Source organism: Physeter macrocephalus, chromosome 3 (genome assembly GCF_002837175.3).
Source record: "Physeter macrocephalus isolate SW-GA chromosome 3, ASM283717v5, whole genome shotgun sequence".
In the NCBI taxonomy this organism is placed as follows: Eukaryota; Metazoa; Chordata; class Mammalia; order Artiodactyla; family Physeteridae; genus Physeter; species Physeter macrocephalus.
The window spans coordinates 4,531,574-4,547,674 of NC_041216.1; the positions used below are offsets into that span (position 1 = coordinate 4,531,574).

General features: G+C 38.6%; 1 protein-coding gene across 9 annotated transcripts in view; it reads right to left on the bottom strand.

The window, feature by feature from the left end:
• The window catches only part of MACF1 (microtubule actin crosslinking factor 1), a 246,318-nt gene that overhangs the window by 87,646 nt on the left and 142,571 nt on the right, over positions 1-16,101 (bottom strand). For 8 of the 9 annotated variants that reach the window (XM_055082837.1, XM_055082833.1, XM_055082836.1 and 5 more), the window contains 7 exons: positions 10,814-10,980; positions 9,374-9,530; positions 7,329-7,446; positions 3,731-3,793; positions 2,836-3,077; positions 1,872-2,001; positions 974-1,173 (listed from right to left, as the gene is read on the bottom strand). In XM_055082837.1, the coding sequence (XP_054938812.1) occupies positions 974-1,173; positions 1,872-2,001; positions 2,836-3,077; positions 3,731-3,793; positions 7,329-7,446; positions 9,374-9,530; positions 10,814-10,980 (1,077 nt within the window). The remainder of the gene's footprint in view (positions 1-973; positions 1,174-1,871; positions 2,002-2,835; positions 3,078-3,730; positions 3,794-7,328; positions 7,447-9,373; positions 9,531-10,813; positions 10,981-16,101) is intronic. The other variant, XM_055082826.1, reaches the window with a different exon arrangement.

Consider the following 16,101-nt stretch of genomic DNA (forward strand, 5'->3'; position numbering starts at 1 on the left):
GTGGAAGGGTAAGCTGTGACGAAGTGAGAGAGTGGCATGGACATATATACACTACCAAACGTAGGGTGGATAGCTAGTGGGAAGCAGCCGCATGGCACAGGGAGATCAGCTAGGTGGTTTGTGACCACCTAGAGGGGTGGGATAGGGAGGGTGGGAGGGAGGGAGACGCAAGAGGGAAGAGATATGGGAACATATGTATATGTATAACTGATTCACTTTGTTGTAAAGCAGAAACTAACACACCATTGTAAAGCAATTATACTCCAATAAAGATGTTAAAAAAATTAAAAAATTTAAAAAAAAGAGTGTAAAGGGTTTGGGGATCAAAATGTTTGAAAAGCACTGGATTAGAAAAATATTTGTAAGTAGACTAAATAGGACTTGATAAATAACATGGATGCAGGGGCTAAAAGAAAGGGTTCTTTCAAAAACTACTCTTAGGGGACTTGGTGGGTGGTGAGAAGAAACAGAACAAGTTTAGGGAAGGCTATAAAACAAGGAAAGGGTCTAGGCAGGATTTCACTGGAAATGACATAATTGGACCAACCTAAATTCCACAAATGTTGGGTACTGAGATCTGATCAGCAGAAAATCTTTAATTAAAGCTGGCAGATACAAGATACTGCATGAAGTAATGTGGATCACTACCACTGGGGATTGAAAATAAAATATGATTCTACCATTTAGTCAGAAGTTCCCTGTCTCCCATCTGCTCATCTTACTGCCTCCCTCAGTCAACGATATTAATAATACAGTTACTGACATTAATGATATTAACAATACTGTTTGCTATTGGACAGGCACCATGATAAAGACCTTACACGCATCTCATTTAAAGTGAGGAAATGGAGACTCTGAGAAGTTAAATGACTTGTCCAGGATCATGTAAATCTACCTGTTGAGAGCAGCATTCAGACCCAGGTTCAAGTGCCTCTGATTTCTTTGCTCGAAAGCTTTCAGCCATACTGCTCACCTGGACCTGCTGCTTCTGCGCATTCAGCATGTTGGGGTCAATAGACAGGGGCCCCAGCACCCCCATCATCAGCTCTTTCTCCATTAGCCAGGGCCGGAGCTGGGATTCTGCAGCCTGGAAGCAGGCCAGATGACTTGCGGATTCCTCCAGCTGCCTTTGCCGAGCCATTGTCACCTCGGTGGCCATTTCCCATCGGGAATCTGTAGAGAGGAAATGAGAGAATGTATTCTTTTACCCTCATCAGCCACTAGCCTGGTCCCTAAATTACGTTCCTAATATACTACAGGAAATGACCCCTGGAGCATTATTTAATATTTTTTTAAGTTAAAAATAACCTGCATTTAATTTTAACTAAAGTAAACAGTTTTGTATCTTGACTGCGGTGGTGGCTATATGAAACTACACATGGGATAAAACTGCACAGAAGTACGTACATACATACACAATGTATGTAAAATACCTTATGCGACATATATATTATTTTATAACCTGTTTTTAAGCTTACTAATTATGAGCATCTTTCATGACAAAAATTCTTTTCATACCAATACACATTCACCTACATCATTTATAGTTCAATATTATGAGTGCAGCATAATTTATTTAATTCCTTCACAGAATGTTTAGATTATTTCCCATTTTTCATTTTTATCATCAATGCTCTTTGTCACAGCAGATTGTCAGCTTGACTTGCCCAAGAAAGCCAATACTGATACTTTGAGTGGAATCTCTAAATTTTTTCCACAATCAGGCTCATTCTCTAACCCTCCCTGCCCCTTCTTGCTTGCTTATGACAATTAACTAAAAATCACTCCTGTTTATTGGGTATGCCAAAAGCCTGTATTTACTTTGAAGACAAGGAATTTAGTGAATTTGTAACACCCCAGGGATAACATACTGAGCTCCTCTTGCATTTTCTTCCAGTTTTCTGCTTCTTGTGAGTTGGGATATGTTATCAGTAATCCAGATAGGGCTTCCTTTACGTTTTGGACTTTTGGAGAATTCTGTTCCAATTCAGCCAGGAAGGCCTAGGAGAAAGACCATCATGAATGCCATGTGATTTCTGGACAGGAAACAAAGCTGTGAGTGTGGAGGAAACGACGGGAAGACGGGGCAGCAACTACAGGCTCGACTTCTGATTCTATCCATGGCTTGTTTCATGATTTTAAGATACTTAACCTTTCTGCTTGAATATTTAATTAAAAGGAAAATCTAGATGGCAAGATTTGAATTTCTTTTACGTACAATACATCAGTAACCCAATAAGAAAATGGCTAATCCCTATAAACTAAGTGTCAGGAATTGATGATGATGATGATGACAACGATGACGATAATGGCGATGTTTATGCAGTTGTAGGATATGACATGCTAGGCCTCAACAGGAATACTAAAATTTTTGGCAAAAAATTTTTACCGGATTTTCTACATGGTCTTATCTCTTCTGACATTTTCCCTAGGCCTACATGTCAATCTTAAGAATGAACTGCAATCACAGCTGTTTAGATCCCTCCAAGAGTTGGAAAGGTGCTTTGATGGAATGGTTTGGCTTATGCCATCACATTGAAAATGAGATCCCATTCTCAATGAACTGATGCTTCTGAGGAGGGCTATTCTCCTTCTGCAAACAGATCTGGTTTTGTTTCTCAGTCTGATGTGTAACAATTTCTAATTTTATAGGTAAGAAAATTCTCTGGGAGAGTTTAGGCATACTAGTCATTTGAAAGTCAAACATGCTGCTCGTAACGACTGGGTGGTTGGCCACGTCTGTCTCACTCTCAGGCCCCCAGGCTCAGGCGGGAACACTGGTACAACCGCCCCTTCCTCTTAGTGTTTGAGATGCAGCTACTGGGAACACAGTACCTTGTTAGATTCAGCTTGGGCTCTCACTGTCTCTGTCTTGGTTGGAGATGAAGAGGCCTCCATGCCTTTCAGGACTTCCTCTTTTAATTTCAGCCACTGCAGCACCAAGCTTGCCTCCTTCTGAACTTCCTGCATTCGGCTGAGGACAGCCTGAAGACTTTCCCGGCGTTCCCGAAGCACTTCCCCAAGTTTCTCATATTTCAGGTTTACATCTGACATGTCACACTGGATCTCCGTCAGATCTAGCATCACAGAAACAGAAATCAGACTGGGAATAGCTCTCAAGCATCCCCAGTGGTTCCTCACTAAATTATTCATCAGGATTAAGTATTTCTCCCACTCCTAGAGAACTAGAGATGATCTTCCTGCTAAATCACATAAAAGTTCCTGTTTACATACAAAAAGCAAAAGAGCTCTCATTAATCTGATTTCTGATTTTGGCATTATATACTCAGATGTATAAATAAAATGCTAAGCAAACACGGGAGCAGCAAAAGTTTAGGGAGTGAAGGATTTGGGGCATTCTTCTACTTCCTCTTCTTTAAACTGCAGAGAAGAAAACCTAGCTGGAAGGCTGAGGGCTAGATTTAGACCACCTCTGTAATAGCTTCTTTATAATTTAAAGATTTGCACATATTTTCTTCCAGGTCTTTCCTTATTGGTCTTATCTAGTGGTCCAGTTTATTTGCTTAGTAACTTTATTTCACTGGTTGCCAACCTGTTTAGCCTCTAGCTAGCAACAAAGAGGCATCACAGTTGCTTCTCCCCAGACTTTTACCCTCACACCCATCCTGGCAGCAATCCTTCCACACATATGGAAACATACACAGATGCAAACATGAACACTGTCCTAACACACCCAATGAAGAGGCACTGTTGAAAATGGCATTCTCACCTTTGCAGGTGTGGTATCCGTTTACACTGCCTACAGAGCTTCCTACAGAGGGCAGTATGGAACCTGAGCAGAAGGACAGAGAGACAAACAAGGCAAGACAAATGTGTTAGGAATACATACAGGCACCGAATTTATTCTTTGGCACTCACTTTAAGCTCAGATATCAGGAAGTTAACACAGCACAAGACAACATACTCATGGAAAGAGACAAATAAATCATTTTAGCTGCCGGGCAACAGTGTCACTCGAGGAGTTTCAGCTCCTTAACCCTAACCCTAACCCTAACCCTTTCTAGAGGAAATCCAAATTCTCTTCTTAAATTTCTAATTTGGATTCTTTGGACCTTGCCCTAATTTTGTGAAGCAAGTATCAGTAGAATGACTAAGTCTTTAGACTGGCATTCGACATACTTTAGAATGAGGAGGATTTATAATACAGCCAAAAAGGTTCAACTTTAACATCAATGTTCTTCAACATAATAAAAATAAACAATACATACAATTAAGGGCATAAAAAGCAGCATTCTTTTAGTAAAGACATTAAAATGAGCCTTTCCTATACTGTTTCAAAAGATCCTTTTTTTTTTTTCATGACTTTCTGCTCCCCTTCCCCCACCAGAAAACAGAAATTCTAAGCGTCAATAAATCTGGCTCATAAACATTCCCATAAATTCTGTTTAGGGTCTTTGGTTCTGTTTCTAATTACCACAATTTCACCTATATCCTCCCCAAGTTGATTCCTTGTGTTTCAGGAGTATCCCAAGTAAGTAAAAACCAGATCATGTAATTACAAAGATTATAAAGAAATGTGAAGAATAGTCATGACATAATATAACATTCAAGGGGCAGAATAAGACTCTCACGTGCACTGATTTCACTGTGGAAAAGGTCAAGTGCAAGGTTATATTAGACAATAATGATTGTAAAACTTTTAAATGTTAACATTATTGTATTTTCAATTTAAAAAATGGATCAAACCAAAAGATCATATTCCACTGCAGTCTGGTGATGACCAAAAAGAAACCGGACTAGTAATTTGGAGAAGACAGTCGTAGCCAAGACTGTCACTAACTCAGTACGTGAGCCTTAATCTATGGACAGACCTCGGTATCTTCTCTGGGATATGAAGATAATACTACCTATCTTGTCAGCTCTCATGGGGTTACTGGTGAGAAGTAGTGAGGCAGTGTATGTGAAAGCACTTTACGAAACCAAAAGAGCTCCACGATCATAAGGAACTAGAATATGCATGGGTTTTCAGAGATGGAAGAGAACTTTTTTTTTTTGCGGTACGCGGGCCTCTCACTGTTGTGGCCTCTCCCGTTGCGCAGCACAGGCTCCAGACGCGCAGGCTCAGCGGCCATGGCTCACGGGCCCAGCTACTCCATGGCATGTGGGATCCTCCCGGACCGGGGCACGAACCCGGTTCCCCTGCATCGGCAGGCGGACTCTCAACCACTGCGCCACCAGGGAAGCCCGGAAGAGAACTTTTTAAGAGCACTCAGGCTAGTGATCTTCAAACTGGTTTTCAAAGCACCCTGAGGAGGTGCTTTAGGGACTCTGTAAATGTTTGGTTTAATTTTAATATTCAGAATATATTCCTAAGTACTTAGAAATGGCAGTAAAACATGCACATTCAATTACGTTGAACACCACATTTTAACCCAGTAGATATAGCCAATTTATGCTGCTTTTTGGGGAGAATAAAGTAGTTCCTGCACCTCTGTGCATACATTTAAACTTCTTTCTGAGTGTCACTGATGGGAAAAGTTGTAGTTCTTCATTAGCACTCTATAATTTTCAAACCTACATATGTCCACTTACGTATAAAGAAAAACATCTACAGCACACGTGAATTCCATTAAATAAAATGACAAAAAAGGCTGAGGTATATCTACTCAGAGCAGGCTCTCATCAGGGTAGAATTGTGTAGTAAGAGAATTTTTAACACTTCAGATTGTAAAGTGAACTTCTTTGTCATCATTTGCAACTATTTATCTGTGTGAACCGTATTTTCTGGATACAATGCAACCAAGGAAAAAATTGAGAAATAAATAATGAAGCTGTCATTCAAAAATTCTTTTTTTTCCAAATTTTCATATTCACTAAGATAGTCTCAATATTCTTTTTTTTTTAAATTAATTAATTTATTTTTGGCTGCACTGGGTCTTCATTTCTTGTGCATGGGCTTTCTCTAGTTGCGGCAAGCGGGCTTCTCACTGCGGTGGCTTCTCTTGTTGCGGAGCATAGGCTCTAGGCGCACAGGCTTCAGGAGTTGTGGCACGTGGGCTCAGTAGTTGTGGCTCACGGGCTCTAAAGCGCAGGCTCAGCAGTTGTGGCGCACGGGCTTAGTTGCTCCGCGGCATGTGGGATCTTCCCGGACCAGGGCTCAAACCCTTGTCCCCTGCATTGGCAGGCGGATTCTTAACCACTGTGCCACCAGGAAAGTCCCGATAGCCTCAATATTCTCACTGATGAATTTCATAATAGATAAATGCGATCAATTCACTTATATTTTTATTTGTCTTACAGTTCTGCATGAGATTTATTTTTAAAAAAGATTACAGTATTTTTAAAAGTTCAAACAACCACTGATCTAGTCCAGAAGTCAGAAAACTTTAGTGCACCAGCCAAATCTGTCCCTCCGCCTGTTTCTGTATGTGAAGTTTTACTGGAACACAGCCACGCCCATTCATTTATATATTGTTTATGACTGCTTTTGTGCTACAATGGCAGAGACATGTAGTGTGACAGAGACCATATGGCTCACAAGCCTAAAATATTTACTCTATGGCCCTTTATAGAAAAAGTTTGCTGGGTGATATCACACACTAATAAGTCACTGAACTTAGAAATTTAAGTGTTAGAATATAAAAATCACCAATTCTCTGAAATGCTGTCACTTCTACAGAGTTCCAAGACATCTTTAAACTTTAGGATACAATAGGAAAGTAGCCATTCTCAGGAGGAAAAAAGAAAGTAAACTTTGCCCTTACTATTTAAGTGACTATAGGAGTGCATTAACATAGTCTGGTAATAAAACCTAGGAGATCCCAATTGACAACCAGCAAGTGACTGTGAGCTCAGAATGCATTTTGTTTGAAAGACTTAATTTGTAGGCAGAGATAATTCATATAGTTGGGCACAATCTTTGTATGCACTTCCAAGAAGCGTGTCAGTTCCTGGTGTACCAATACTGACTCCTAAACACTTAGCCTCTCCCAAGATATCATGCTTATACCCTCCAGGGCTGACCCTAATTTAAAGTTAATGCATAGCCATCCATTCACATATTTAAAAGACAGAAATTCCTCAAGATGGAAAATCCTATTTTAATCCTTCTGTGTTCATTTGACAGTTCTAAGTGGGCCAACTAGTCCCTTTACTTTTTCCCATCACAGGAAGGTGTTTTGCAAAATGGAGCAATGTTACAAAGGAAATGGGAAAACAGATTAGGTTGAGGGGAAGACTGCTTCATGAAACATCCTTGGTTTTCATATCCAACCTTGATTCTAATGTTTATTCAATAAGGGGTCATCAGCAAAGGGCAAAGGGAAGAATGATGTTTATTCACTACATTTTCAAGAGCCCGCACTCACCTGTCTTGGCTTGAGAATCAGGTGCTGTGATTTCCATGATGAGATTTTCTAAAGAAGTACCTTTGCAATTGATTTCTTCTACCAAAGTTCCCTTACTTGTCCAGTCATCTAGGAGACCCTGTTTAAAGAACAAAATAGCAAAACGTAATATCTGGAGGCTTTCTCCTCATAAGTAGGGACACCTGTTCTACATACACTCCCTAAAGTTTTGACAAGCATTAAGCAATCATCCTCATTTATTCAGCCATTTCCAGAACTTGGTTTAGCCAGCCAAGATGTGGGAGAATGATATCCTGGAATATTCAGGCTCTTCTCATTCATTCATTCATTCATCAAGCAAATATTTTTTGAGCACTTACTATAGGCCAGGCATTGTGCCAAACACTGGGGATACAAAATAGGATTGTGACACAGTTCCTAAAACCAAGAGCTCAGATTATCAATGGCATTATAATGTGATAAATGCTATTACAGAAATATGGACAGCCACTAGACTCTCTGAGAGCACAAAAGGAGACACATCTAACTCTGCCTGGAGAGAGGAAAGATTGGAGTTAAGATAAGAGTTCGCCAGGTGGACAAAGGGAATACCACACTTGTAAAGAATATAAAGGAAATGGTAATTGGAGGGTAAAATGAGGAGCTAGATATTGAGATGTAGAGAAACATACAGAATCATAGGCTACACTTTGCCTTTTCAAGGGAATTTTATATTGGGTTTGAAGTCAGAGCTCAAACCACCACAGAAAGCTGTTAGGAAACAATGGCATTTGCTCTAAGACAAAAGTATCTGGTCATGTTGTCTCTAAGCTATGAACTGCCTGCTACAGAAGTAGAATTTTACTCTTTTCCAAGCTGGGACACCATCCTAGCCTTCAGTCCCTTCCTCCATACTGAATCTCCCTCACAATGTACTTAGTTTGCTTTTGACTTCAAGCTGCAAAGCAGCAGCAGAGAAAGACATCGAGCCATGAACATCTGGCAAGCTCATGATGCCAAACTTCAAACTGAACCTTTGCCAATTCAGAGTTTGTCAGTTCTTTTATTTGTCACTCTTGATTCCAAAGAGCCAACAGTTCCCAAACTATGCACTGACTCACAGGATACTTTAAATTTTTGAGGGAAAAACAGTGACATCTGTTGGACACCATGTGAACAACTACTCTTAAGCTGTTTGGACCTGACCACTTAGTAAGTGAGGTTTTTCAGTTTTTTGGGTGTTTTTTCGTTTGTTTGTTTTTTGCCTTGAGATGCCATGAAAAATATCTTGAAACACAAAGGGAACCAGGAACCAAGAAATCAGGGAACCTCTGTCCTAGGGAACTCCCCACAGCAAATGCTCCTGGCACTCTCTCTGTGAAAGCTCTTCTCTTTCATCTATTCGAGATAAATCCTGTTTTACTAAGAAAATAAGGACAAACGCATGAGAGTTAGTTGGAGACTGGTTTCAACAAAAATAAGAAACATGTTAGAGGTGCAAACAGAGCTGGATGACTATGAATCAAAGATAGGAGAGAAGGGATTCTGCAACAGATGGGAAAAAGGCTGATGCTACCCTTGCAGGTACCTTCCAACCATCTGATTGTAACTTTTCCTTTATTAGCTGTAGTAACTTTTCCTTTATTAGTTGAGGAGAAATTCTTTCCTCAATTTTCTGATCACATATCTGGTCACTTGCTCACATATAATTGTCTAATTCTCAAACATACAACGAGAGTGTAAGCTTCTCAAGACTGGACTCTGACAGCTGTCTTTTTTATGACCTACCACAGCATGACAGGTATCCCCAAGACAGCTGAAACTTTATAGATATCATTCCCAGATTACTTTTTTGGTTTTGGTTTTGAAATAGGAGATGTTTTGGTGCACAGTGCTTGGGTAGGGGTAGGTTGGACTCACGTGGAAAGAATGGAGGAACTGCTATTCTGATACACATGGATAACTTGGATTTCTCACACCATTTGCCCACCACAGGTGGAAATGAGTCCACACAAGATTCCAAACTGCTGTCCAGCCTGATTCCTGGAGAGACTTTGTTCACCTACCTTCAGGTGTTCAATCTGTTTTTCCAGCTCTTTAGTGCTCATGAAAGTCTCTGTAGGTGGAATACTCCCTTCAGTTTCCTTCAGCCATTTCTGGAAAGTCCTAACCAGCATCCGGAATTCATCTAATTGCTCCTGGCAAGATGATGCATCTTCCTCTCTGTCAACAGAGACAATTTGTTACTTGCCAGACTAAGCTTGTAAAGAAGTCAACGTGAACTAAAACTATATTCATTCTAGGACTCTAGGCATCAGTTTCCTAACAGGGCCTTTCCTTCTCATAATCTTTTCCATGGCAGCTTTGGCTAAACAACCACATATAATGTAGGAGAGCATCAAACTAAGGAATCTGTTGCCCTTGTTTGGACATTTCTGTGGAAAGGAGTCTTCAATCTTACTCTAGGCTAAAGTGAAAATGAGAAAAACTAAAGGGAGCCTGCTATTTAGGTACTATGATACAATGGAAAGAATGCGGGCTTTGGATCTCAAGGCCAGCTCTGCTACTTTTTAGGTATTTGACTCTTTCAAGGCCCAATTCAAATGCTAATTCCTTAAACAAGGAAGATGCCAAAATTGAGGCTCAGAGAAGTTAGGCTAAGCACACCAATGAGTAAAATAAATCAAGGAGAAAGAAGAATTCAATTTTGAAATTAAGTTTTGGAAATGGTCACATCTATTAGACTTCAAGGCAGAGATCCTGGCTCTTCATATAGCTAAACAGCCCTCACCTGAGGGCAAGAAAAACAAAGCCTTCTTGGCCTTTGTCCTGTCCCTTTCACCTGCACTAAATAACCGCTGCTTACAGTGGTGATTTGAGCAACTGCCTTCCTCTAGACACTAAAGCCGTCATCTGCTAAATCGAGATATTTATGGCTAAACCAAGAGAATTCTTATCAAGCTTTTAAACCCACATGAGGCTTTCTAATGGAGGAATTATGGCTTTTCAACTGTGAGCTAATAACCTGAAATCATCCACCTTTGTTGTATATTCCCATGTTTGCCTTAGAAGAAGAATACAGAAACTCCTCCGTAACAGCAACTTAAATGTGGTCAAAACAAGCAGTGTGAGTTCCAATATAATCCTTAATTATGTCTGGGAAGTCTCTTCCAACTTTTCTCATTATTTCTAATCCTGCCACAATCCACCTTGCTGCCCCAAATTTGTTCTGTTTGGTCCAGGTGACCTGGGCTTTTGATTGTACTGAGGGGAAACTGAGTCCCATTACTGAGAAGGAACTCACTATTTACTAACAGAAAGACCACTAAGTATTAAGTAGACTGAATAGCTTTGTCTGAAAGAGGCACTTTCCAATCTCCTATGGCTCAGTAACAGAATTTTGATGCCATCTTTTCTGGTGAAGAAGGAAGGAGGAGAAAGTCATTTCATTCAACAGCAAGAAAAAATTAGCTCCATGACACTGATCCATACATATGAAAACTCACCTTTCTTTAACTGTCTTCTGTAGCTCTGTGAAGTCCTTTTTGAGGTTCTGTACCCTATCCTGGTGCTGGGACAGGTCCAGGGCAAAGCCACAGGAGCTCAGGTCAGTGACCAAGTACTCAAGAGTATCCAGGTTCTCCTGTTGGTCTTCCATTTCCAAATTGAGCTCCTGTCAAGGAAACAAGGAAATGTATTCAATCCTCTGGTCCTTGTAAATAATGACCCTAAAGAATGAAAGATATCTAGATTAAAGCTGGGGCATGTTCTCCCTTACTTGCAGAAAAAGAGGGAACAAGAAAAGAGGCATGTTCACTGGGTCAACTGCTAGATCAAAACATTAAATATGTAGGATTTCTCCAATCCACCTGAGAGTGGCTGGAAATTACAAAGGAGTCTTGTCTCCTTTAAACAAATCTTTAAAGATTCCAGAGGCAGCATGACAGAATAAAAAGAATGGAAGTTTCTGGAGTACAACAGACCTGAAAGTCAATCATGGCTTTACCATTTACTAGCTTGTGATCTTAAGCTATTGAACTTCTCTAAGCTTCTGTAGTCTGTCTCTTCTTCAAAACAGGTAAACACACTCTTCACTATTATTTAACACTGTATTGACAATATTAGCCAATGCAATTAGGTAGGAGAAAACAATTTGTGGCATAAGAATTTGAAGAGCAGGCTTCCCTGGTGGCGCAGTGGTTGAGAGTCCGCCTGCCGATGCAGGGGACATGGGTTCATGCCCCAGTCCGGGAAGATCCCACATGCCGCAAAGCAGCTGGGCCCGTGAGCCATGGCTGCTGAGCCCGCGCATCCGGAGCCTGTGCTCCGCAACGGGAGAGGCCACAGCAGTGAGAGGCCCACGTCCCGCAAAAAAAAAAAAACAAAAAAAAAAAAACAGAAGTTGAAGAGGTACAACTATATTTGCAGATTACATGAAAGTATATTTGTAAAACCTCAGAGAATCAACAATACAACCAAATTGAACAGTGAAGTAATCCAATAAGCAAGAATATAAAATCAACATATAAAAATCAAGAATAATATAATAGCAACACAAAAGGTACAATTTTAGGAACTGTACAAAACCTTTATGAATAAAACTTTAAAAGACTTCTGAAAGACGTGAAAGCAGACCTGGAAAAAAAGGAAAGATGTCCATAAAGCTATGTGTGTATGTGTATGTAAGCATCTATATGTGCATATATGCATGTGTGAATGAGTAAAGTAATATGAGCCAAACAAAAATACCAACTTTTTTCTCTAGGACTGATAAAGTTGATTCTAATGTTCATATGGAAAAATAAATGTACAATTATAGCTATGAGAAATCCTAAAAAAGAAAAAAAAACAAAAGAAAAAGAAAAAAGAAATAAGGGAGATTAGCCTTACCAGATAGTAAAACATACCAGAAAGCCTCTAGAAATAAAAATAGTATGCTATTTTTAATGAATAGAAAGACCAGTGAAATAGAACAGAAAATCAAGAAATAAACTTCAATACATAAGACATTTTGTATGTGATAAAGAAAGATTCTCAAATCACTGGGGTAAAGACAGACTTTTCAAATAAATGATATTGGGAATAACTATATAGAACTTTGAAAAAAGATGAACTTGTATTCATACCTCATACTATACCTCACAATAAGCTTAAATTGTTAAAGTATTCAAATGTAAAAGAAAAAAAGAAACCACGTGGGTAAATTCCATCATAACCTAGGTGTGGCAAAAGGCTTTCAAACTATGACTAAAAATGCAACTTCAATGAAAGAGTGATATCTCTGGTTTCAAGCTATACTACAAAGTTACAGTAATCAAAACAGTATAGTACTGGCACAAAACCAGACATATACATCAATGGAATAGAATAGAAAGCCCAGAATATAAATCTAAATGGATAAAGAAGATGTCACACACACACACACACACACACACACACACACGAATATTACTCAGCCATAAAAAAGCATGAAATCTTGCCATTTGTGACAACATGGATAGATCTAGAGTATATCATGCTAAGTGAAATAAGTCCGACAGAGAAAGACAAATACTGTTGATCTCATACTTGAAATCTCAAAAACAAAACAAATGAACGAACAAACAAACAAAAACAGACTCATAAATACAGAGAACAAACAGGTGGTTGTTAGAGGGAAGAAAGTTAGGAGAATGGGTGAAATAGGTGAAGGGAATTAAGAGGCGCAAACTTCTAGTTATAAAATAAATTTAAGTCATGGGGATGTAATATACAGCATAAGGAATAGGGTCAATAACACTGTAGTAACTCTGAATGGGGACAGATGGTTACTAGCCTTATGATGGTAATCATTTCATAATGTATTTAAATGTTGAGTCACTAATGTTGTACACCTGAAACTAACATAATATTGTATGTCAACTATATTTCAGTTTAAAAAAAACTGATAAAATCTACTGTGTAATAATTAAAAAAAAAAAAAACTTCTATATGGCCAAAAACACCATAAGCAAAGTCAAAAGACAAAGGACGAACTGTGAGAAAATATTTCCAACATGTTATAAAGGACTAATTTCCCTAATACAGAACTCTTGTAAGTTGAAAGAAAAAAAAAGATCAAACTCTTGACAGAAGACAGCAAAATACATGAACCAATGATTTACAAATAAATGTCTCTTAAATGTATAAAAATATATTCAACTTAAAGAAGAAATAAAAAATTAAAACCACATTGAGATATGTTTTATTAATTAGATTAGCAAAAACTCAAACACGTGGCAATACATTCTATTGGTGAGGCTGCAGGGGAAATAACATAGTACTGTCATACACTTCTGCTAGGGATGCAAAATGGGGAAATCCTCATGGAGAGAACTTGGCTACATCTAACAAAACCACACAACCATTTACCCTCTGATGCAACAATTCCACTCTAGGAATTACTCTGAAGATACACTTCCAATAATACGGGGAAAAAACACAAAATTATTCACTACAGTCATTTTTAATAGCACAATTTTGGAAACAACCAGAACAAGAGTCTGGTGGAATAAACTACGGTTCATCCTCAAAATGAATGTATAGTTAAAAAACAACAAAAAAAGAGGAAGATATCTATGAATTAAGTGATTTCTAAGACATATTAAGTAAAACAGGAAAGTGCAAAAGATTATGTATTGTACCCCCTTTTGTGTAACGAAGAATTGGAAAGAGTGTGTTTATTTTGGAAAAAAGAAATAGAAATAATAAGTGTGAAATCCATTACCTGTGGGGGTGAATGGGATAGAAGACACACGGAAGAGAGTGAGAGTATATCCTTATTCACTTTCTTACACCCTGAGTATAACTTTTTGAAAAGTTTTGACTTTTGAGCTATCTCTTTTTGTTTTGAAATTTGAATTTTTATATTTTATACAGCAGGTTCTTATTAGTTATCCATTTTATACATATTAGTGTATACATGTCAATCCCAATCTCCCAATTCATCACACCACCACCACCTCCTGCCACTTTCCCCCCTTGGTGTCCATACGTTTGTTCTCTACATCTGTGTCTCAATTTCTGCCCTGCAAACCGGTTCATCTGTACCATTTTTCTAGGTTCCACATATATGTGTTAATATACGATATTTGTTTTTCTGTTTCTGATTTACTTCACTCTGTACAACAGTCTCTAGATCCACCCACGTCTCTACAAATGACCCAATTTTGTTCCTTTTTATGGCTGAGTAATAGTCCATTGTATATATGTACCACATTTTCTTTAACCATTCGTCTGTTGATGGGCATTTAGGTTGCTTCCATGTCCTCGTTACTGTAAATAGTACTGCAATAAACATTGGGGTGCATGTGTCTTTTTGAATTATGGTTTTCTCTGGGTATATGCCCAGTAGTGGGATTGCTGGGTCATATGGTAATTCCATTTTTAGTTTTTTAAGGAACCTCCACACCGTTCTCCATAGTGTATCAATTTACATTCCCATCAACAGTACAAGAGGGTTCCCTTTTCTCCACACCCTCTCCAGCATTTGTTGTTTGTAGATTTTCTGATGAGGCCCATTCTAACTGGTGTCAGGTGATACTTCACTGTAGTTTTGATTTGCATTTCTCTAATAATTAGTGATGTTGAGCAGCTTTTCATGTGCTTCTTGGCCATCTGAATGTCTTCTTTGGAGAAATTTAGGTCTTCTGCCCATTTTTGGATTGGGTTGTTTCTTTCCTTAATATTGTTTCTTCTTGGCCTTGGGCATCTGAATGTCTTCTTTGGAGAAATTTAGGTCTTCTGCCCATTTTTGGATTGGGTTGTTTCTTTCCTTAATATTGAGCTGTGTGAGCTGTTTACATATTTTGGAGATTAATCCTTTGTCCATTGATTCGTTTGCAAATATTTTCTCCCATTCTGAGGGTTGTCTTTTCATCTTGTTTATGGTTTCCTTTTCTGTGCAAAAGCTTTGAAGTTTCATTAGGTCCCATTTGTTTATTTTGGTTTTTATTTCCATTTCTCTAGGAGGAGGATCAAAAAGGATCTTCCTGTGATTTATGTCATAGAGTGTTCTTCCTATGTTCTCCTCTAAGAGTTTTATAGTGTCCGGTCTTACATTAAGTCTCTAATCCATTTTGAGTTTATTTTTGTGTATGGTGTTAGGGAGTGTTCTAATTTCATTCTTTTACATGTAGCTGTCCAGTTTCCAAGCACCACTTATTGAAGAGATTGTCTTTTCTCCATTGTATATCCTCGCCTCCTTTGTCATAGGTTAGTTGACCAGAGGTGTGGGTTTATCTCTACGTTTTCTATCCTGTTCCACTGATCTATATTTGTTTTTGTGCCAGTACCATATTATCTTGATTACTGTAGCTTTGTAGTACAGTCTGAAGTCAGGGAGTCTGATTCCTCCAGCTCCATTTTTTTCCCTCAAGACTGTTTCACCTATTTGGGGTCTTTTGTGTCTCCACACAAATTGTACGATTTTTTGTTCTAGTTCTGTAAAAAATGCCATTGGTAATTTGATAGAGATTGCTTTGAATCTGTAGACTGCTTTGAGTACTACAGTCATTTTCACAATATTGATTCTTCCAATCCAAGAACATGGTATATCTCTCCATCTGTTGGTATCATCTTTAATTTCTTTCATCAGTGTCTTATAGTTTTATGCATACAGGTCTTTTGTCTCCCTAGGTAGGTTTATTCCTAGGTATTTTATTCTTTTCGTTGCAATGGTAAGTGGGAGTGTTTCCTTAATTTCTCTTTCAGATTTTTCATCATAGTGTATAGGAATGCAAGAGATTTCTGTGCATTAATTTTTTATCCTGCTACT